This window comes from Miscanthus floridulus, chromosome 11 (genome assembly GCF_019320115.1).
Source record: "Miscanthus floridulus cultivar M001 chromosome 11, ASM1932011v1, whole genome shotgun sequence".
Lineage (NCBI taxonomy): Eukaryota > Viridiplantae > Streptophyta > Magnoliopsida > Poales > Poaceae > Miscanthus > Miscanthus floridulus.
Window position 1 is genome coordinate 39,519,098 of NC_089590.1, and position 23,566 is coordinate 39,542,663.

Sequence of the window (23,566 nt, forward strand, 5' to 3'; positions counted from 1 at the left end):
GATCTGGATGTTGCTTTTATATGCAAGTGTTTCATGTGTTTTCAGATGTATGTTGCAAGTGTTTCATCTGGATGTTTGCATATGTTCGCAATGGTTAAACACGTGTTTTCAAGTTTTTTTTGTGTTTTTGCAAATGTTTCAGACGTATGTTGCAACTGTTGCAGATGTTTTCGGACGTATGTTGCAAGTGTTTCATCTGGATGTTGCAAAATTAGATCGAGTGTTGCACATGTTGCAATGGGGATCCATGGATCACCTTGCGGGGCGTCTCATGCCAGTAGATGCATCCACGGCGTGGCATCCATAGGCAGGGGCAGGTGATTGGGATCCTCGTGGGTTCCTACATGTGGGCCCGGTGGTAAGGGAAATAGCAGCATGGGGTACACATAGTGGGGCACGCAAAAACAGACAGCATGGGCTTTTTTCGTGTGCGGTGTGGCCTCTTGCGCGGAGGACGGAGGCATCTGATATTTTGGGCGGCTCTGGATGTCCGAACGCTAGTAACGCCCTTTATCCTCTCCTTTGCTTGAGGGTAATTGAAATTAAAGTAGTGAATAGAAGTTTATTAGAGATTTGTTTCGTGGGAATGGGAGTTTTGATGAGAAGGGAATGGAAGTTTAGAGGGCCAACTCTTACTAATCAATTTCCTAGGGAGGGGTGATAATTGGGAGGGAATTGTGTTCTTAATAAAAGAAAAAAATTACATCTATCATGATTTGATATATAACTTCCCCCTCAAAACCCCAACATCAAATGGGGGATACTAAGGGATATGAATTCCCTCGTGAACTCCCTCTCTTTATTTCCCTCCACGAATCAAACAAGGGATTACGACTAAAAGTTAATTTTCCACCTTAACTCGCTCCATCAACTCCAACCTTCTAATTCCCATGGCCCTTCGCAAGGTAGGGCTTGGCACTTTAAAACCAGAAAAAAAACGCTGGTCTGAATCGGACCTGAATCGAATTGAAATATTGGTCTTCTCCGTTTCCGGATTCAGGTTTGGTTTTAATACTTGAGAAGTTCAGCTCAGCGGCTGAGTTAGGAGCATCCGTTTCCGGATTCAGGTTCGGTTTTAATACTTGAGAAGTTCAGCTTAGTGACGGAGTTAGGAGCAACTTTTATAAGGGACAAATTTGCCTAATGCTAGAGCAATTAGAGCATCTCCAAGAGTATCCAAAAGTCTCCCAATCCAGGAATTTTGACAAGATTGAAAAAAAATCATCTCCAACAACTCCCAAACCCACTTCTCAATCTTTTGGCACTTGAAAAAAAACTACCCCCATGCACGTAAAGTTACGTGTGTGTATCGTCGCCCCAATCTGGAGGTGGAAGGACGTGGGGAAGAAAAAAAGTAGGACAAGGTTCCTAATGCAAATGTACCAGAGATTTTGCAAAATTGTCTTTATACTTTAGGAGCTAGATTTTGCAGATTGTTAGAGGAACACAACAAATATGCTTCTAACTTTTTTTAGCCACTTAAAAAGCTCATTGATATACTCCAATTGCAAATTTAACCACAATTAGAGCATCTCCAATTGTTCCTAAAAAAATTAATTGGTACTGATATTGGTGTATGTAAGTCCTTCTGATTTTTCTAAGTACATATGGTTTTTGCTATGTAGCAGATATGTACTAGGTTTTACTGTGTATATAGAAAAGCTAAAACAATTTATAATTTGAAACGAAGGAGTAGCATTTCACGTAAGATAGAAGAAAGAAAGCCGAAAACAAAATTTATGCCTTTTCTAGAGGCTGAGGCCAAAACAGTTGTTGGACACCAAATTAAAACTTCTACCCTATATGCACAAACTCCACGGTGGCACATATTGTCCGTACCACTTCACTTCTCGGTGGGGGACGCTATTTCTGATATCGCGTGCCCTTAAATTGGGTTTGATCCGCTTATTTTTTCATCCGGAACAGTATTTTTCTCTCACAAATTCATCCAGCATTTCTCCAAACCATCCAAATTCCTCCAGAATTCAGACAAGCGAACATGGCCGTGACGTTGCTGATAAGCCAGCCATGCAGCCAGCCAGCGAAGGCACACTGTAGCACTCCGTGCTCAACACACGGCGGCCGGTTGGTGGTACTGATACATCAGCGTTATTTCATGATCTCCGTGGATATATCCCAATCCAAATGGTGCAGCACAAATTCTCATAATCAAGTACACATATACAGTGCACAGCAGCGGCCGGCTCGATGGTGGTCAGCGCAGCCGCAGGCACATATGAAATCTCGATCGGAGTCCGGATATGCACGTACGCTGGTTGCAAACCCGGCCCTTTTGGCTCTCTCTCTCTTTTCTTTTTTGTGAAAATTCCCTTTTATCTCTTTTACCCTAAAAAGTAGAGATTTATGCGTCGATCGCATTCGTCTGCCCGCATGCACTTTGCATCGATCCGGACCACCACCAGCTTCTGCTCGCTCGTCGGCTTTGTTAGATTTTCTGAGCAGGAACAGGAACTGTGGCAGCCATTGACTAACGGGGCGAAGAAGCTCGACAAGGACGCGGCGTTTTTTTGAGGCGCGACGCGAGAGCGCGACCCGGGCCGGCTCGTCTCTTTCGGTTCCGGGGCCCGTACACGCATTGGATCGTGCGCCGGGATCGTTGGACCGGGGGCGGGTGGTGTGTGTGGACTGTGGTGATGCCAGCCGCGACAGGGACCGCGGAGTTAAATTTATCAGAAATAGCGGCCGTGTGCGCGGGCGCGGCTACCCGTTCTGCGCGCCAAGGGTCAACGGGCTTGAGAGGTGGTGGTCTCTCTGGACGAGCCTGCCGTTGCGCTCTCATATATGCATGGAGGGCGGAGTTGCTTGCGGAGGAGATCTCGTGGATCGCGACGACGTGTGCTGCCCGTCGGCACACCGCACACGCACCTCCTGCCAGCTTCGCATGAATACTCTTGGATTTTTCGCACTATTCCACACGGTGCTACTGACTGTTTCCTCGAATCGAAGCCACTGTTTTTTTTATACGCAGAATTAATCTTGTCGGGAAAACCTTTACGCAAACTTCGCATAGATCAGCTGATTAGGACTTCACGTATTCTCGACAAGTTTGATTTCTTATTATGGTAGAACCAGCATGCCAGGATTTAAGTTACTGACTTAACATTGATGCTCGTATTTCCTTAAATTTATGTTAAGATTTTAACGGTGCTATGTGAAAGTACGCATTTGTACTATGTTTCGGAAAAGAGAAAATTGTTACGCACTAGACATTTTAAGCACAAGTTCCTAATTTTAGGAAAGATAAGTTTTTAAAGTTTGATAATAAATTTAGGGTCTATAATAACTAATCAAGTTGTTCATCTTTGCTCTATCCGATATGTCCATATGACCATATTCTAACACAATGCTGTTGTAGATACTTTACTATAACTTTGTCTAGTTGAATAGACTTTTATTACCAATTACACCATATTTTGGCATCCATATTTAAGTTTTTCCAATGCACCACACCTCCATCTACGTTTGACATATGATTAATTGAAACTCTTGCATATATGATCATCTCTTCCTATGTATACATGGTGTGAATAGCGACATATGCGTGTATATCGAGCTAGTTATTCCATGTCAACATGGCAAGAAGTAGATAATTTAGAAGGATATACTACAAAAAAAACTTGGGATATCTTTTTTAGTAATGAAAAATGCTGGTAATACAGATGCCAATTAGTAATTTTTTAAGGAAATGCCAATTAATATATTACTTAACATTATTTTAAGAGAAAATTTCTTATTTGGCCCTGGTTTAAAGTTGTCTTTCTTCCTTGGCCCTGAAACAAAATTTCTTACCTATTTGGCCTCCCTCAAAGTTTCGTTTTCTCATATGACCTTACCGTGAGATCTGTCGAAGTTTGCCGTGATTGAGTTGTCAGTTTTTATTGAACGGACAGAAATACCCCCGTGTACAGGAACGAGAAATCCTCTCGGGAGTCTGACACCTGTGGCTCAACCGGTTTCACAGAAAACAAGCAGAGGGAGAGGAGAGACCGAACAGAGATGGACCAAGCAGCTGGGGCAACGGACCAGCTCCTCCTGGAGTCCAAATCTCACGGAACCAAAAACGCACGGAGGGAGAGAGAGAGGTTACGGCCACGAACAGCAAGGAGAAAGGCCACGCACGACCTTGGCAAGCTGCGCTTGCAAGAACAATGAAGACCACGACCGACCACGGCGAGCTGTTCCCTGCAGAGCGGATGAGCAGGCCACCTGGGCCTCACGGGCAGGCACTGCTCGGACTGGATTCGCACAAATCAAGGAGCGCTCCTGCTGCTGGACGCGAGCAGGGCAAGGAGCTGGCTGCGGCGCGGGGCTGCGCGACGCCGAGCCGGCCTGCAGCGATGCGGCTGCGAGGGACGCGGGCAGGAGCTGCACTGCCACGATCAACACCGTACGGGAGCGCTGACCTAGAGACCGAGCACGAAGAATAGAACGCTACGAACAGCAAGAGGCGTGAGCGAAAAAAATGAAGCAATCTCGACCAAAACTCCATGATTCGTTCCCAAATTTCGCACAGATGAAATTCAGCTTGGTACAAACCTATCCCTAACCGACATGAGAACCAAGTAACAAGCATAGACTTTCTGAACGAATCTGCTGAGAAGCAGAGAGACATGGAAGGGGAGGGAGCAAAGGAGGAGACGGACCAGTTCCAAAGGCCGATGCGGAAGGGGAGTGACTTGCGGTAGGTGTAGCAGGGGAGTGCGTCGACGCGCCATTGCGCGAGCCTGGGCGCCGCCTCGAGCCCAGGCCGCCGCGCGCCCTGTTCGCCGCGAGCCCAGGCCGCCGCACGCCCTGGCCGCCGCGCGCCCTTGCCTCCGCCCTTCTAGCCGCCTGCTGAGCCTGCGCGCCCTAGCCGCCGCCCCGCAGTACCTAGGTTTAGGGTTCGTTTGTGTTTCAAAAGAAGAGAGCGGGCTCGGAGGGACAGAGACGAGACCGACAGCGAGATAGAAGAGAAAGGAGAGACACGGGGGTATTTCTGTCCGTTCAATAAAAACTGACAACTCAATCACGGCAAACTTCGACAGATCTCACGGTAAGGTCATATGAGAAAATGAAACTTCGAGTGAGGCCAAATAGGTAAGAAATTTCGTTTCAGGGCCAAGGAAGAAAGACAACTTTAAACCAGGGCTAACTAAGAAATTTTCTCTTATTTTAACCATGGTGGAGGTGGGTAATTTAATTAGTTTAAGGTTTACTTTATATTATGTCTAGATGATGGGTTGCTCTAGGTTATTTTCTACTAATGATGAAAATGACTAATTATTTAGATGCAAATTTAGGACTAATTCAAATATTTCTAATAACAACAAGACAAAGATCATGTTACTTTGAGTTATTTCTCATAATATCATAGGTGTAATTTATTTATTTTTAGAAACAAAATAGACTCAGTGACTATCATTGTCGATCGTTAATTAAAGATTAGGATCTGTTTTTATTCTTGTGTGAATTTTTAGGTTTATCCTTCCTTTTTTTCTTGCTCGTCACCTCGTGGGGATTAATTCGAAAGACCGGTAGGATAGGCTACGAGGTTACAACAAAGTAAATATATCACCGGGGCCCACTTTTTCAACTAAAGATGGTCATGACACGGCCACCCAAACTTCTAAGGCCCTATTCGCCGGGAGAAATATAGAGAAATTTAGATGAATCTAAAAAAATTTGTGAGAAAAAATATTATTTTATATAAAAAAAAGAAACGGATCAAGCCGGGCTGAAGGACACACGAACGGCGCCTAATTTACCAAATACAGTAGCAGTGTTGTTCATGATCAATAATGCAGCTGACGCATGCTACAGCGCCAAAACAGTGTCAAGTGGGCGACTGGGGTTTACGACAATTTTGTTTTGTTTTGTTTCACCAGCTCCTCATGTTGGCTTGACAGTTGTCGTCCATTGGGGCCATCCAAAGGGCAGGAGATAGATATGCGATACATCTGGTAATAACTCAGGGAGCAAAGGTCACTAAGCCATTGTTTCTGCGTCACTGCATCGCCACATTGTTTGAGACTTAACCAGGGAGGAATAGACTATAGAGAATATATTCGAGGACACTCATGAATTATTTGAGGGCAAGAACAAAGAATCTTATCTCTGCCGCTGCCACATGTGAATTCAGCTCGATATGTACCTTTATCATGTCTAAAGTAAACACATGCACGCAGCCTCGTCAATGATGAGATGCATAACCACGGCCAACTTTTGCATGTTGGGTACGTTTGTCTGCCCCTCCGTCCTCAGAGGCATGTGGCCGTGGATGGAAGCGTGATCTTGGAGTAGCCGGATCTGTTCCTGGACGCTGCCAGTGTGATCGGACAAATAAGGATCTGGTAGAAGCAGCTGAACTGAAAAATGTTGAACGAAAGGGTGTTTAATTTGCGCCCTGTGCGGCTGTGCTGCCCTTTCCTGCTGGGAGAGACCTAGCGCTCAACACCAGCATCTGCACGGTCTCTGAAATCTGAATCCACCTAAATTAGGAGGCCGCTAGCAGTGGTCAGGCTAACTTCAGCATCGCGTCTGAAAACCGAGGCGCCAAATCTGAATGTTTTCGGACTCCCAGCAGCCTGCAGTTGTGCATAGATCGATCGTTTGGTTGCCACACAAGAAGAACGTGAATTTGAAGGGTACGTGTTTCAGGGAACAGAAACGATCTTTTTGGTTATAGACAAGACAGAAGACCCGATTCGCCTGGCTGTCACCAACAATAAAGAACACACACTTTTTGGTCGCAGAATGATACGATTCCGCGACACGAGATCACACGTTTCAGCCTTTCAGGACAGAAAAGATAGGGCAGGCACAGGCACCTCTTCGGCTCTTCACTCTTCAGTCTTCACTCCTACCTTCCCACCTGACGCCGATGCAGAACCTGAAAGTGATACAGGCACAAGACTATATCTCCAGAGACGGTGCAGCAGCTCAGCAGCACGCCCCCCACACCCCCTATCTCCTTTCAGTCTCATTTTTGCCTTTTGGTCGGGAGCACTGGATTCCGGTTCGTCCGGAAACGCAAGGGTCAGATCACTAGATGCTCCGGCATCAGTTGCCATTGTTCCTTCAGTTCCCGGGACGGCTGGGGCTCCATAGGTTGGGAAGAAACGTTCTGGAGCCATCTCAAAACAAGGTACACCATAAGCCTCTGCCTCGTAGATGTGCAATGCAATGCATGTTCTGAACATAGCATGTGATGTACCTTGCACGGGGATCGGGGATACAGTGACGCAGATGATCGGATGACGAGATGCTGAAATGGCATGTTTCACAGTGCACACGCAATCGAGCATAAAGTTACTCATGCCGTCTTAAAAAAGTTCGTAGTGTGCATACTCATGTAGTAATTAATTCTATCAGCATTGTTATTAAAAAAAAAATCTATCAGCATGCGCACCAGCAGAACCGGCGTTTCGTTCTGCTGTATCGCAGATCTCGGCGTCTCTGGATCAGTGCCTACAAATCATCCAACTGGTGCTCTGTCTATGTGGGAACAGATTGTTAGCAACCGGTCACACCAACTCCATTAGCAACGATACGTACCGGTAGCTGATACAATATGAGAGGGAGTGTTGGGGACAGGAAGCAAGGAGGGAAATCGAGGATGAAGAACACAGGGATAGCTGTAGAAAGTTTTAGAAGTACAGCAGGTGGAAACTTGAGGTAGAGGAGGAAGAAGAGACACCGGAGGATGAAGATAGAGTTCCTGTTCTCTGAATAGTCAATCCCCTCTGAATCGCAACTACTACTTTTCTATTGCTCTATTCGTGTCCTCCTTGGGCCTTGTCCGAGAGAGCACATACTGTACTGCCCGGTCCATAGAGCCCATGGCCATATCCTAACACAGATGCAAACCTGAACATGAGAGAGTGAAGTTGTTTGATCCGTATAACGATCGAAAAGTATTCCCTCAAATGTCCAGTGCAGAGCAGGAATACCCAGTCTTCAGACACCACTGTTGGCAACGTCGTCAAACACCAAGAATGGCACTGATCATTCAGTAGACGCATGATGGTAATCATTTTGAGATGAGCTCGTGCAAAATAAGATATTCCTCCAATGTTTCCACTTTCCTTCATCCGTTACACCAAGAACAGTTCAGAGTGCCAGCATGGTCAGTTAACTGACATGTCTTCCCACACTTCCAGCTCCAGGGCAACTCCTCTGTGTCACTGCGTGTGTATTGCCCAGCAGCTCGTCTGATAGGTGGCCTTAGTTAGAATCAGTATTGAGAAAGCTCCCAGATCACGAGCCACCTAGGAACATAACAGAAACAAAAAAAATTCAACAACAAAAAGGAAAAAAAAAGGAGGAGGTTCAGGCCACGAGCACATCGACCAATAACGACTGGCCGATTTCATGTGTGGAAGTCTTGAAGATAACGATAAACACACCAACCGGGCAATCGCCGAACTTTCTGTAGTAACTGATACTTGCTATTTTTGTCAAAGTGTCAGCATACCACTATCGACCTGAACACTGTGTACTATAGGTGAAATCCTGAGTTTGTCCTTTCTATGGTGAATGCTGCTATCTTTCTCTGAGCAGAAAAAAAAAACTTGCTAGAAATATCTGATTGGATCTCCGACCAAGAAAGGCATGGTAACAATTCACAGTTCACCTGTTCATAGCCAGTCTAGACTGAGCAGGGAAACTGAGAGCATCTCTGATCCCCCTGTATGTTTATCCATCCTTCAATTGGCGTTGGCACAGAGATCGCCGGACCGCCCTTCACAGTTTTGTGACTTTTGTGTTGTACTATATGTACATGATCATCATTCTCTATCGTACTTTTGACTGCATCTCTGCCTTCCGAGTCACAACCTCTGAACCTGAACACAGCAACTGCAAAGGCACAACTAAGGGGGTGTTTGGTTGTCCCCCTAAATTTTAGGGCTTTTTACGCCAGTGCCATTAAAAAGGATGGTCTAATTGTCAATGCCCCTACAAAGTTGCGTCTATCACTGTCGTCCCTGGGTTTAGAAACTTCTTTCGCCCAATCCATTTCATCTATTGTAGCTACTAACGGTGGGTAACGGAGGTGAAAAAAGACTTGAATGCCACTGAGGAGTAAGAGGATGCAGGTCTGGCTCAGTCTGGCTCTCTCCTTCCCAACGCGCTGGTTTCTATCACCTCCCGGTTTCCGTCTCCACTTCGCTACGTAGCGCTACGCCGCCGCCTGCCTCACCCTCCCCCGTTCGCTCGACGCCTCCGTGTTAGAATGGTCTCCTAACCAATAAGCCCAACGGCTTATTGGGCCTTGGTCACGCGCCCTGATCGGGGGCGCCCAACCCTACATGGTTGGTGGGCCCCCGTCGCACTGCGCTATAAAAAGAGATGGGGGCCGGCGGCTCAAAGCACGAGGTTCGCCGTGAGCCGCAAACCCACCGACAAACCCTAGACCGATCTAAGAGGGCGCGCAGCCAGCGACGGGAAGCTCCGCTGACTCTCGCCGTCGTCACTGCTACGCCCCGTCTGCACTGCATCGACGTCCGTGCAACCTCTACTCCACCCGTCGCTGCCCGTGTGCTGCCTCCATCAACGAACCAGTGATGGCCAGCTCAACCGCGACTTCATCCGAAGGCTCAGGTTCAACACCAGCATCTCTACCCTATCTCCCACTCTCTACTTGTTCTAGTTCATCATGTTCAACAGCAAACCGTCTAGATCTACCCTAGTCGATCCACAGAATCACAACACTCCGGTGTCCGGCGGCTACCCGGTCCTCACCGTCGCGCTCGTCCTCGGGTGAAGGCAGGGATGAAGCGCTCGAGCTCACCGTGTGCGCCGGGGCCCATGGTGGCGCTCGTCGAGGTGCTCCAGTCGGGCGCGTCGGTCCCCGAGGCGGGGGAGCACACAGCGGGGGCGCTCTTCGGGTTGGCCCTCAAGGACAACTGTGCTGCCATGGGTGTGCTCGCGCTCGCCGTGCTGCAGGCATCGAGGTGCAAGGCCTCAAGCTCGGGCTCGCTGTGCTGGGTGTGCTCGCGCTTGTCGCCAAGTGGAAGGCCTGAGCCGACAAAGGTCTCCTTCAGCGAGCGTCGGTTCTCGGAGACATCAGGCTCGGCGTCCACCACCACAGACTCACCATTCATGTCGGGTCCACTTGACCAATCCTCGGCCGCCTCCTCGTCCGTGGTTGTGGGGGTCCAACCGAGCGTTTCTCATCTCATCGCTGAGCACCGTGCCGCACGCTCCCGTCTCCGTGACGAGCGATCCCTGCTACGTTTTTTCGTGAGGACCGCCTCCAAACTCTAGCTCGGGTCGCCGCGCTATGGCCGTGGGCCACAGGAACATCCTGCTGAGCCGATAAAGGTCTCCTTCAGCGATGGGGACTACCACTCACCGCCGAACGACAATGTGGAGTGGGCTCAAGGCATGGCCGGCGAGGACCGGTTCCACATCGCGGTGTCCGAGGAACACGGTTGGGTGTTCGTCGGAATCTACAACGGTTTCAATGGGCCCGACGCGCCCGATTGCCTCTACGCCAACCTCTACATCGCCGTCCACAACGAGCTCAAAGGCGTGCTCTGGGACGACATCCAAACAGGCGACGACGCCAGGTGCGGTCAGCAAGAAGCGGCTGCAGGCAATGCCGAACGCCTCTGTCATGCTGGGGCCGACGGCGACAGTGTGGAGGCTTAGCGCAGGCGAATGGAAGTGCCCATGTCAGGCAACAACGCCACGACGCCAGTGCATCGCGACGTCCTAAGGGCGCTGGCGCGGGCACTGAAGAGGACGGAGGAGGCGTTCTTCGCGGTGGCGGAGGAACACGCGGCCGATAGCCCGGAGCTGGGGCTGATGGGCTCCTGCGTGCTCGTCATGGTGATGAAGGGCAAGGACATTTACGTGATGAACGTCGGGGACAGCCGCACCGTGCTGGCGCGGAGGACGGAGCCCGACCTGAAGAACGTCCTCGGCAGCAGTTCAAGGCCGAGATCATGCGCAAGCTGGAGGCGCACGACATGGACGGCCTACAGGCCGTGCACCTCACCGCAGAGCACAGCACCGCGGTCCAGGAGGTAGGCCATACCGGCGTCGGCATGGGCGCCAAGTCGGCATTGTGGCGCCGCCAACGAGCTCACGTGATTCTCCCCTGGTGGTGGACTTCTCATGCGAACCAAGTGCTCGATGTAATGTCAACTGTCCCATGCCCATGGGCAACTGGGTTATTTCCCATGCCCGACCCCACATGTCAGGCCTCCCAAACGGCGAAAAACAAGCGGAGTGGCGACGGAATGGCTTGGGCGAAAGAAGTTTCCAAACCCAGGGACGGCAGTGATAGACCCAACTTTGTAGGGGCATCGACGATTATGTCATCTTTTTTAATGGCACTGGCGTAAAAAGGCTCTAAATTTTAGTCGATGTCTCATCGAATATTTGGACACATGAGTCGCTGTCTCATCGAATATTTGGACACATGCATGGAGTATTAAATATAGACTAATTACGAAACTAATTGCATAGTTTGCGACTAATTTGCGAAACGAATCTTTTAAGCCTAATTAGTCCATGATTTAACAATGTTTTGCTACAGTAACATGTGCTAATGATGGATTAATTAGGCTTGAAAAATCGTCTCGTGGAGTACTGACGGATTATGTAATTTGTTTTTTTATTAGTATCCGAACACCCCATGCAACATCCTCCCAACACACCTCCTAAATTTTAGTAGCCGGATCCAAACACCCCCTAAAGCCTTTTTTTTTGTTTAGTTGCTACTGAAGATCTGGTTTGTAGCCACTGTTCTTGCCAGTCCGTTACACTTCACCCAAATGACCACTCTCCATCATCCATGTTTAAGAGAACTAAACATGAACCGTCTTCAGCCCTATCTTGGCTAAATTCAAACCAAATCCGCCCGAAGCCGAAGCATGACTGGCAGCAGGCTACTTGGCACATGCTTAGCCACCAAGACTGAAGGTAACACAGGACCAGCACCCAACCAAAAACATGTCATCCAGCACCCAACCAAAAACATATCATCCAGCTGACACAACCATGAGCACTAGTATGCTACAGTAGGACCTGCATGCTGCTTAAAGCAAGATAGGGCTGACAATAATATCTTGATCAGCTACGGATCTTGACATGCCAACCGTCTCCTGCCAGCGAACTCCTGTGCTTGTGCACATCAACAGGATCGTACAAATTTACTGCGATTCGGCGCCACATCGCAATAGCTTTGGTTGCATTGTTCTCCTTCAGCTAATGACACATGCCCTGTTACCATCATTCAGAATGGTACGTCTGCAGGTACAAGTGCAGCTAATACGATGGATGCATTGAGGCCGGGGAGCTCTGAAACATTTGCAGGTGGGGACGGAATGGATCTATGCAGGCTCCGTCAGACTACTGCAGAAGTATCACATGAGCACTAAAGAATCACGGGATAACCAAACCATGGCCATACAGAACTTTACTGACAGAGCAGACTTTCAGGTGCGATGAACTGAACCAACAAAGAATCCTATAGTAACTGACAGTGCTATATAAGCTCGTGTGATTGCTACGTTTCACCATCCAACAAATCTGGATCCCAATCCACTAACCTTGTTTCCTAGTCATCCTTGATGGGCCCCGTCTGTAGCAAATAATTGATGCAGTTTCAAGATTCCGCAACGGAATGGTAAAAGAGTAACCAGCAGACCCACCAAGATCATACATCTCCTGCAAGAAGCATGGATTTACTGAAATGGTAATTACATGAGTGAACTCCATGTCACCATCGCACATACTCTACCAATCGGGCCCGTTCCATTTCAGTGGAGGAGGCGAGCGGGATGCCTAGTACAAGCAGGGGAATTTCTTCTGATGGAGGGAGGGAAGGCCTTGCATTCCAGGGAGACTCGATCGATCCCAACAACAAAAAAGAGGAGGGAAGAAAGTGAAAGGAAATAGGAATATTTGCCATTGGCATGTGAAGATGAAGGGTAAGCTCCCTTTGCTGTGTCACATAACAGAGGGTGAGTATGTTTTCCTTTTCCCGTTTCTCTCTTCTCCTCTCCTCTTTACTGCTGCTGGGCTGGCGTTTCTTGGTTCAGAGAGACGGGCGCCGTCACTGCGCCGCGACGGTGCGGGAGGAGGACGGGGCCGCGGCCGGCGGCGGCGGCGTGGCGGAGGTGGTGGCTGGGGAGGGAGGGGACGCCGGGTGGCCGTGGCCGTGGCCGTGGGAGCTGCTGCTGCGGTGGAGGCGGCACTTGAAGGAGCCTGCGTGCGTGGCCGGCGCGCAGACGCACTTGGGCGCGGCGCCGTGGCCGTGGCTGTGGGCGGACGAGGCCGACGACCAGCTCCTCCGCATCGTCTTGGGCGACGCCGCCGCGCCGGACGGCGTCGTGCTGCTGCTGTGGTGGTGGTGGTGGCCGTGGCCGTGGCCGTGGAACCTGCCCTCCTCAGCCACGATGTCGACGTAGTTGGACGCCATCAGCCCCTGGTTCTCCGTTCACTTTCCTGTCCCTGGATGGATAACCACCATTAGGATGACTGATTAAATTCGTTACTACAAGGATCGCTGAAGAAAGTGATTGTACGCAGAGTTTCCACCGGCGGACAAATTTAGAGGACTGAAGCCAAATACACAAGTTTTGATGATTTGAGGTACTACATGCACCGAAGAACTCTACCTAGTTAGTGATCCGTTTCAGGTTAGCACTCTACCTGTTCTTCCTATTAAACTCCACAAGCAGCACACGCTTGAATGAATAAAAAAATCTTTAAGAAAAAGAGGAACGGATCCAGAACAGCGGTGTGTTTCTCTTCTCCTAGGTAGGAGTTAGGACTGTAGAAGTATAAAGGGATAGGAGGAAGGCTTCGTAGGAGCTTACCAGACGAGAGAGAACCGGCAGCTGATAGGCAGGAAAGAAAACAGAGGACGCCGCCGAGGTGCCGAGAGCGGCAAACTGCGGCACCACGGCGAGCACTCCTCGCTTTTATACAGGGGATGGCACTGCCCGCGGGCAGCATCGGGCGCTGCCCAGGATTCCTCTCCGACCCCGCCCACTGGCCTCCTGGACCCACCCACCATCTACTCGCCCACTGGTTTTTGAAACTAATCCCGAAAGCTAAGCAAGGCGCCAGCAGATTAACTAGTCGTGCGGTCAGATCAGATGAAAAGCCATGCGTGGAATGTGACGCCGACGGCCGTGCCCTCGTTCCGGCCGGCGCCCAGGCTTACCAGCCAAGCCGGCGGGGGCGCGATGGTTACTGGCAAAGCGGTCATTTTGGCGGGTTTTGATTAAAAAAGGGGGCGGTTTCTTTGAGGTGGCGGGAAACGATGGGGTGTGTGGGCTGTGGAGCTTGGCGGGTTGCGCAGCTGGCTCGCCGCCTGCCCCCGGTGGATGTGGATCGCGTCGGTTGCGTGCAAACGCCAGCGGGTTTGCCAGCCTCCGGTCTCGGGTTCGGAGGCGTGAAGCCGGGAACCGAACAAAATCTCACGCGATCACACGCGCAGCTGCAGACGGTTCTAGAATGAATCTGCTGCTGCTCTATCCAAATCTTATATATATATATATATATATATATATATATATATATATATATATATATATATATATATAAAATTTTGTTTCCCAATCTATGTTCATTGAGCGGAGACCGGAGAGCCCACGGTAGCGGACGTCGCTGGTACAGCCTCGTGAACGCCCCACGGCCACGGACTCCGTCCCCATCTCTTGAGCTGCACGTCGTCGGTTTTCAATTTCACGGCGTTTACCTATATAACAACTCCATTTCCTAATTAATGATATATATGCAAAGCATGATCGCGAAAAAAATTCATGGCGTGGGCACCCCTCGCCACGTCACCTGATTCTTCTGCCCAGCTCCAGCTCGCTCCGACGTGCATGGCCCGTGGCAGCGGGTGAGGGCCACAGCGACAGCCGCACGGCACGGTGAGCGCAGTCACGCCAGGCCGAATAGTAGCCGGCACGGGCACGGCGCGGGCCGCGGGACAGCGAAGCGCCGAAGCCCTGTGGCGCGCGCCCGGGATAAGGATCCCTATTTCCTCTGGCTATCTTCCCACGGACGCCGGCGGATGGGGTAGCCGTCAACGACACGTCCGGCCGTGGAAACCTCTGTCCGTGGTAGTGCCGTGGAGGATTCGATTCGATCCGGCGCCGCGCCAACGTACATACTCCAGAGTTCTGCATCGAAACGCACACAAGCTCGCTCACGGAGTCACGGCCTCACGGGGACCCCGCGGGCGGGGCGTGTTGGGTGCAGCGGCACTGCGAAGGAGAGGCCGCGGTTTTCGGAACCCTCTTCTTCCTCCGTCGTCTCATCGTGTGGCGTTCGCGTGTAGTAGACTCGTCCATTCGTGGTCGCAGATGCTCGACCACCGAGCAGTGTCCATTCATTTTTAGGTGCTGTTCCCTTTGGTCCAAAGGCACCAGAGAACAAGGTGTCAACACCTTAACCCCACCACGACCAAACCCTATCTCCTCCGCACCGGCCACCCTCCATTATTAGCTCCTCCGGCCCGCTTTGTCATCCTCCACATCAGCTGGCTAGCGTCTCACAAAGCTAGTAAAAAAACGAGGACCGGTACATTATTCCGGTCAAACACAATCGTCCATGCTCACCCATGCATGCGTGTCGACATGTTGCAGAGTGGGCATCTTTCTCTGGTCTGAATCTCGGCCGAATTAAGCTACAGCCGTCCCTCTCTTGCAAGCAACGCCATTGATTCCTCTTCTTCTCAGGCTGAAAGAAAAAAAAACGATTCAACTAATCGCTTTCTCTGATGCATCGTATCGTGACAACTGCCACCACCTTCTGATATAGATATTCGCAGGCAGAGTCGTGTTGAATCTCTGCTAGCTGGTTCGTTGTTCTGATGGCGATTTACAAGAGGTTTCTTTGTGTAATCATCAGTATCATCATCAGTTCACGCGTTTAGGCTACAAATATCAGGCTCGTCAGCTTCGCACAAGTCTCAACTCTCAAGGACACGGACTAAAATACTGCACCGATCGATGGAAGGAATTTGAAAGGAGATGTGCACATCTGAGGGAATAATCTTTTCATGATCAGGACTTTTCCTTGGGAAAGGCACCGATCTTGGCAGGGAATGAACGAAAGCAACATGCCATGACCATGGGATCGGATCGATCAAATCTCTTGCGCTGTTGTGGTGTGGGGCACATCAGCATTCGAAAAGTCAGTAGCAAGAGCTTTGGAAGAGTATTTCTACGCGGGAAGGCAACAAAGAGAATATTGAGGTACTTAAAGCATACATAACATGTTGGATTATGGTATCCCAAAGGAGCAAGATTTGAGTTGATTGGATATTCGGATTCCGATTATGCGAGATGCAAAGTTGAGAGAAAGAGCACATCGGGCACATGTCAACTATTGGGAAGATCACTTGTATCTTAGTCATCAAAGAAGCAAAATAGTGTAGCACTTTCAACCGCCGAAGCGGAGTACATTTCGGCCGGTAGTTGTTGTGCACAATTACTTTGGATGAAGGCCACTTTGAGTGACTATGGAATCAAGTTCAAGCAAGTGCCATTGCTATGTGACAATGAAAGTGCCGTCAAGCTCACCAACAACCCGGTTCAACACTCAAGAACAAAGCATATTGATATCCGCCATCATTTCATAAGAGATCACCAACAAAAAGGAGACATTTGCATAGAGAGTGTGGGCACCGAAGATCAACTTGCCGACATATTCACCAAGCCATTTGATGAGAAGAGGTTTTGCAAGCTAAGGAATGAATTGAACATACTTGACTTCTCCAATATGTGTTGATGCACCCCATTATATGACATGCCTCTCCTTCGAGCAAAGCAAAGTAAATTTGATTGACATGTCATCCATTCATTACTAAGGACTTGTTTAGTGCATCTAGTCATTCCTATCATGTCCTAGGCTCATTCATGAAAATTAAATGAATTTGATGCTTACCACTATTGCTTGTATGTTTGAAATGATCTAGTGGTAGCATATAACATGTCTGTGGGCTTGTAAACCTAGTGTTTGATTTAGAAAATAAGCTATAAGTGTTTAACTCAACATGGTACAAGATAACCCTTATTTGGAGGTGTGAAGAAGCTTGTCCTTGGATCAAACCGAGTTAAATATCTTTTGCAAGTAATCTAGATTGAACCAAATTGGGAAAATGATCCTCATTTTACATGGTTTCACCCCAACCTATCCATAATTTAAGCTCACCTTTTGTGCTAATTGTTGACAAAGGGGGAGAGAAACAAAGATATGAGTGATAGGGGAGCATTGGACATAAGGGGAGAGATATGCTAAAGAAAAGGGATCAATTAAAATTTTAAACACACAAGTAGGGGGAGCAAGCTCATAAACTTGTATGATGCATTTGAATGAACATTTCATATATTTGCTCGCATGGTACAAAGTCTAAGTTTCAACATCCATGCTTGTGTGGTGTATGCTAGTTATAGGTTTGAATGATGAAATAAAAAACTAGCATGCATAGGCTAAAAGTAACTAGACTCATGCTCACATTATGAAAACTAGACCCTTGCTTTTAATGGTGATCTCATGGGGTATTCTAGTTTTTGTGTATGTCTAGTTACTAATGGTGCTAAGGATGGTATATTGGTGCACTCCGATTGGTATCACGCTTCAAAGGTCCATCTCTTATACCTTAGCATCATTTGGTAGAAATTGACTCCTATATTTCCTATCTAAGCATATGTGCAAAGCTACAATCCAAACTCTTAGCACATATGTAGGGGGAGCAATTGCTACCATATGGAGTTCATGAAACTTGTCCATATCCTTTACACATGGTAAATATGCTTGGGCAAGCAACATGGATTCAAATGAACTTTAATTCATATCTTTGTATAAGGGTTGTCATCAATTACCAAAAAAGGAGAGATTAAAAGCTCTAGTTTGGTTTTGGTTAATTGATGAAACCCTAAGTGCTAACCTAGTATATCAAGATAATTATGAGATAGGTAGCACTACTCCAAGTGATGAAGCAATGACGAAGATCATAACAATGGTGATGGTCAAATGCTTAAACTTGGAAAAGAAGAAAGAGAAAAACAAAAGGCTCAAGGCAAAGGTATAAAATGTAGAAGCCATTTTGTTTTAGTGATCAAGACACTTAGTGAGTGTGATCACATTTAGGATAGATAGCCGTACTATTAAGAGGAGTGAAACTCGTATCGGAATGCGGTTATCAAAGTGCCACTAGATGCTCTAACTCATTGCATATGCATTTAGGACCTAGTGGAGTGCTAACACCCTTGAAAATATTTGTGAAAATATGCTAACACATGTGCACAAGGTGATACACTTGGTGGTGTTGGCACATCTACAAAGGAGGTGGTGTTTGCAGGGATTCGGCGCTTTCGGGAAAATGAAATGCCTATTTTCTATTATGCCGGATGCAAAATTCTTGGTGGTTGACACATTTGAGCAAGGGTGAAGAAGTTAGAGTTGAAATGGAGTTGGTCGAAATGATGCTGGCGTCGGTCTACTGACCGGACGCTGGGTCACTCAGCGACCGGACGCTGAAAGGCAGCGTCCGGTCAAGCTGTCAGACGACACAGTGGCTAGGGTTGAGCACCGGACGCTAGTCTGCGTCCGGTCAAGGTGGACCGGACGCGTTCGGTCAAAAAAATATGCCTCGGGGAGCTTACTGGAAACGACCGGATGCTGGGGCTTCAGCGTCCGGTCAGTTTTACCGGAGCGTCTGGTCAACTTCGTAGCCGTTGAAATCTGACGAACAACATTTGAAGCCAGTGACGCGTGGCGTCCATCGGGCGACCGGACGCTGAGGGCCAGCGTCCGGTCAGTGTGACCGGAGCGTCCGGTCAGAGCGCGTTTTGCCCAGTGAAGGGGTATAACGGCTCTATTTGATGGGGGCTCTATTTATAGCCCCATGGCCGGCTCAAGGGAGAACCCTTGCACATTTTCATTGACATAGCATCCTTGTGAGCTTAGCCAAAGCCCTCCCACTCATCTCCATCATTGATCCATCATCATTGTGAGATTGGGAGAGAATCCAAGTGCATTGCTTGAGTGATTGCATCTAGTGGCACTTGGTATTCGTGTTGCGCTGCGGATTTCGCTTGTTTCTCTTGGTGGTTGTCACCACCTAGACAGTTGGAGCAGCGGTGGAGGATCGGCATGAGTTGGTGATTGTTCGTGGCCGCCTTCGGTGATTGTGAGGGGAGTTGTACCTTCCCCGGCGGAGTGCCGAAAGGTAACTTTAGTAAATTGCTCGTGTCATTGAGTTACCTCACTTGTGGGTCGGTTCTTGCGGTGTCCTATCGTGTGGACGAGGTTTGTGAAACACCTCTTAGCCGCCGAACCACCAAGTGTTGGTCGACACAACGGGGACTAGCGTGTTGGCAAACACGTGAACCTCAGGAGAAAAATCGATTGTCTCTTGTCATTTGCATTCTCCCGGTGACTGGATTGGTCTTCATCTTGTGATTGGTTCATCCCCTTCACGACGATTTTTAAATAGGCTATTCACCCCCCTCTAGCCATATTAGGACCTTTCAAGGGTCCAAAGTAGGAGAAAAGTAGAAGACCAGCCGAATAGGCAGCCAGTCCCCAGACGTATCCTCGAGATGAGAAAAACACATTCATCGCAAGGTGAAGTGTGGCCACTTAGTCCCCGAGACTGACAGTAGGTGACGTGGTCACGTGGTGTTAGGGTCAAAAACAGCAGTCAACAGAAGAAAGTCCCTAATGCAGTGAGGAACCAAGACGTAGTGCGGACGCAGTCCCTGAGCCACAAGAGGAAATCTTGGAGAAAACAAATCGTGGAGAATAAACTGGAGTAACGACTGTACAGTAGTAATTACTGAGCCGTAACAGATGGCGGAGATGTCGGCGAATATTCGGTGAGCAGTAACAACTTGCGGCGATAAATGGGCGATATGGGCTATAGTTGCGCGAAAGCCTAGGTAGCGGCCCACCATGCGGTTTCGAAGAATTCGAAGGGGCGCAATTTGTGGAGCGATTTCCCAAAAACCCTCGAATGCAAAAGAGTGGGGGAGTGCTATATAAATGCATCGCCACACCCCACGCTCCCACCTCTACCACTTTGCCACTTCGTGTTCCTCCTTAGCCCTCACACTTCTAGATCCATACGTGCTTCCACCGCCAATCCCAAATCAGATATGAGAAATGGCGCCGAAGAAGGGAGCTGTGAAGCCGAAGAAGGCGGCCGCCATAGCCAACCGTGATGAGGAATGGGTGCCATCAAGGATGGGGGAGGCAGAGATCAACAGGATGGTAGGGGCGGGCATTCTTTCTGACCGAGTCACCGCCGGATGGTGGCCAGCCAGCAGTGAGCCCTTTCCAATGCCTCATACTGATGAAGTAGTGGTGTTTGAGGATTATTTCTGGCACGGGTTCGGATTTCCTGTTTATCCTCTCCTGAGGGATCTATTGGAGTTCTAGGTAATTAGTCTATGCAATCTTCACCCAAACATCATCTTGCACATCTCGATCTTTATCCACTTATGCGAAGTGTATCTGGGGGTTCTATCGCACTTCAACCTCTTCAGACACCTGTTCTAGTTGAAGAAGAAGGGCGACGATGGTTCCAAGGTGGTCGGCGGCGTATATCTTCAACTCCGAGATGGGATGGCGAGCGAGTACATCACTGTACCGCTGAATACTTTGCTGAAGGAGTGGAACGCCAGGTGGTTCTACATGAAGCAGAGCCATCCTACAATCCGCTGCGACGTCGACCACATCCTAGAGAGCCAAAAGAGCTGGTCGGAGAAGCCGAGTAGTGCCAACATGGAGCAGGTGAGGGAGCTCCTTGACCTGATAAAAGGCGTGGAGATTAACGGCGGACTAGTGACGGCAAGCTTCATAGTGCGCCGCGTCTAGCTCTACAAGGAGAGGGCCCACCCAGGCTTTAACTTCATGGGCGACAACGACGACACTTAGGAGAGCACGGGGAGGCTATCAAAGGATGACATGCTAGAGCGGGCCGTAGAGCTATTCGCTCCAAATGCCTCGTTCAGTGTGTCAAGGCAGACAAGGGCCTTCAACTGTACAAATCCGCCTCCTCTGGTAACCATCCCATTTGTTTTGTTCGTGATGCTTTTTATCCATTACCATTGCCGAGCAGTGAACTGATTCACTTATGCAAAGATCCATTCACAGGAAAGAGTGATGTACTTCTCGGATGTGCCGAGGGGCGATTGGCCCCAGGCAGTAGACGCTCGGCCACCGGCTTGGCCTAAAGAAGAAGCGGCCAGCGCCTCGTTGGAGTCTGAAGGCGCAGACATTGGTCGGATAGAGAGTACCCACTAGTGTCAGAGAAAGTCTAGGGGAAGAGGGCAACAGCAGATGAGCTAGCCCGAAAGAAGAGGAAGATGATGGGTGCTGTTCCCCTCAAGCCGGGCGACATCTCGCTTGACGGTGACCAGAGCACTTGGACACAGAGTGCGGCGATGTCCGAGTGGTCGGATGACGATGGGGCTCTAGTAGCTCCTCCTCCGAGTACTAAAGCACCCCCACGCAGCTCGCATGTGGAAGAGCGACCGAAGGAAGGGGAGGGAGTCCCCGAGCAGCAGGTGACGGGAGTCCCAGAGCGGCAGGAGGAGGCGAGGCCAATGGTGGAGGCCGTGAGACCTCCATCCCAGGGCGCAGGAGTCGACCCTAGGGTCACACCTGGGGGCTCGGGTAGGCAGCGCCGGTTCAAGAAAGTGTACCAACAGGCCAGCACATAAGTATCGTAGCCTCAAAGTTATTTTGCTGTCATATCCTTATCTTTTTTGGCGATTGATGAGCTAATCTGATATAGAGCGAGGCATACGGAGGATCTGACCCCACCCGTCTAGACTAACGAGCAACCGAGGGTTGGTCCCAGGGTGGAGGCAATGCTGGTAGACCCTATCCTAGAGTCCTCGGGTGCTCGACGGCCTACGGAGAAGTCGATCGCCACTGCTGATGTACTTGGCGGCGGTGAACGGTTGGCGACGATGGTGGATGGGTTGGCGACGATGCCCGCAGCAACGACAGAAGTTGTTAGGTCTTCGGAGGAGGCAACTAGAGTTGCAGATGCCGCGTCGGAGTCTATGGCTTATAGGCCGGTGGCGCCCGAGGAGCAAACGATGCTCCTTGAGGCGTCGGAGGGTGTGGTCGGACACACTGTCCGGCCACCGAGCCCCCTGGTGGTGCCTCCCGCTGTGGAGGAGGATGATGTGGAAGAGATCGAGCGTGAGGAATCGCAGCCTCAAGCTGTCCGAATCCTCTATAAGCGGGGTGACAAAGTGGTGGTCGTTGAGGAGGAGGACACCACCAGGGAGCTTAGGAGGATGGAGTTCACCCTTTCTAGAGTAATGAAGCAGATCAAGGTTAGTATGGCGCCTGCAATGGTCATCTTTGACGTTATAGATCGACTTTGCTTCATAGTCTTGGTGCATTTGTAGGGGATAGCTCAGACTGCCGAGCAACAGCACCAGCTGATCAAAAGGATGGAGCCCCTCGCCGAAGAAATTGCCAAGCTAAAGGAGGAGATGAAGTTAATGGAGAAAAATGTCCAGAGGGCCCAGCGTGAGCGAGATCTTGCCGAGTCTCAAGCGTGGGATCTGGAATACCAAAAGGGGCTCTGTCCGAGCAGTTGGCGACCACATTCGAGCAGCTGCGGGGCAAGTCCGAGCAGCTGGAATGCAGCTTTGAGCAGGTGATGAGTCTTTTTGCGCAGTTGGAGCGGAAGTCCGAGCAGCTCAGGATCGTCTCCGAGCAGAGAAAAGGTATGGCGTATCTGTGATTTTGCTTTTGCATTATTGAAGTCATATTGTTGTTGACGATGGTTATGCTTGTAGAGCAAGATGCGGAGCTCGGCTAGCTATGCCAAACCATTGGGCAACTCTAGGAGGAGGAGAAGAAGATGGCTGGGTGGGTGGAGAAGCTGGCCGAGGAGCTAAAAGGTGAGTTCTTCGTGGTCGGAGTTACTGCTAGAGTAATTTCTTGACTTGATGGACCCTTGCAATGCCTGCAGACTATCGCCGGAGGGTCAAGGCACAGTTCAATGTGCTGGATCAGGAGGCCAAAACCCAGCGGAGCAAGCTTGACGCCGTAGTTGCCGGAGTCAAGCCGGTGCTCGACTGTGTTGACCTAGAGGTGGTTCCTCAATCCAACGGTAGGACGCCGTGTCCGGACACCATCATCGACAGGTGCAAGGCAGCGTGGGAGAACTTTAAGAGCTTCAACCATGATGCCATCATTACCGCCATTACTCACACCCTTGCGGTTGTCTGGTCCCACTACCTAGCCGTTGACCTTCAAGCGATAGGGACTGGATTCGCTAGAGGGACAGAAGCGACGGAGCATCAGCAACTAGAAGATGAGGTGGAAGACGTAGGGAAGAAGCTGGCCGACAACGTCGACCTGTTCGGCGAGATGGATGGCGATGGCAAAGTTTGATGATCGGCTCAGAGAGATGCTGTATTAACTGGAGAGAGTAGTTAGAATGCGTAAGGGCGTAGATAGACATTTATGGATATGTATAAATGTTGTAAAGTGACAAGTGCTTGTTTATGTAGTTCGCTAGTATTGCGGTGAAAAAATCATTGTAGTGTTAACCCTAACA

At 49.5% G+C, this 23,566-nt stretch overlaps 1 protein-coding gene and 1 pseudogene across 1 annotated transcript; one reads left to right on the top strand and one right to left on the bottom strand.

Annotated features, from left to right (window-relative positions):
- Positions 1–9,807: 9,807 nt before the first annotated feature.
- LOC136491811 (probable protein phosphatase 2C 31) lies at positions 9,808–11,351 on the top strand (annotated as a pseudogene).
- A 1,242-nt stretch (positions 11,352–12,593) lies between these two features.
- On the bottom strand, positions 12,594–14,000 carry LOC136492997 (uncharacterized). The gene is made up of 2 exons (XM_066489024.1): positions 13,833–14,000; positions 12,594–13,464 (listed from the first exon to the last, which is right to left on the bottom strand). Exon 2 carries the CDS (start codon positions 13,430–13,432, stop codon positions 13,067–13,069), a length of 366 nt encoding a protein of 121 aa, XP_066345121.1. The 5' UTR covers positions 13,433–13,464; positions 13,833–14,000; the 3' UTR covers positions 12,594–13,066.
- Between the last annotated feature and the right edge of the window lie 9,566 nt (positions 14,001–23,566).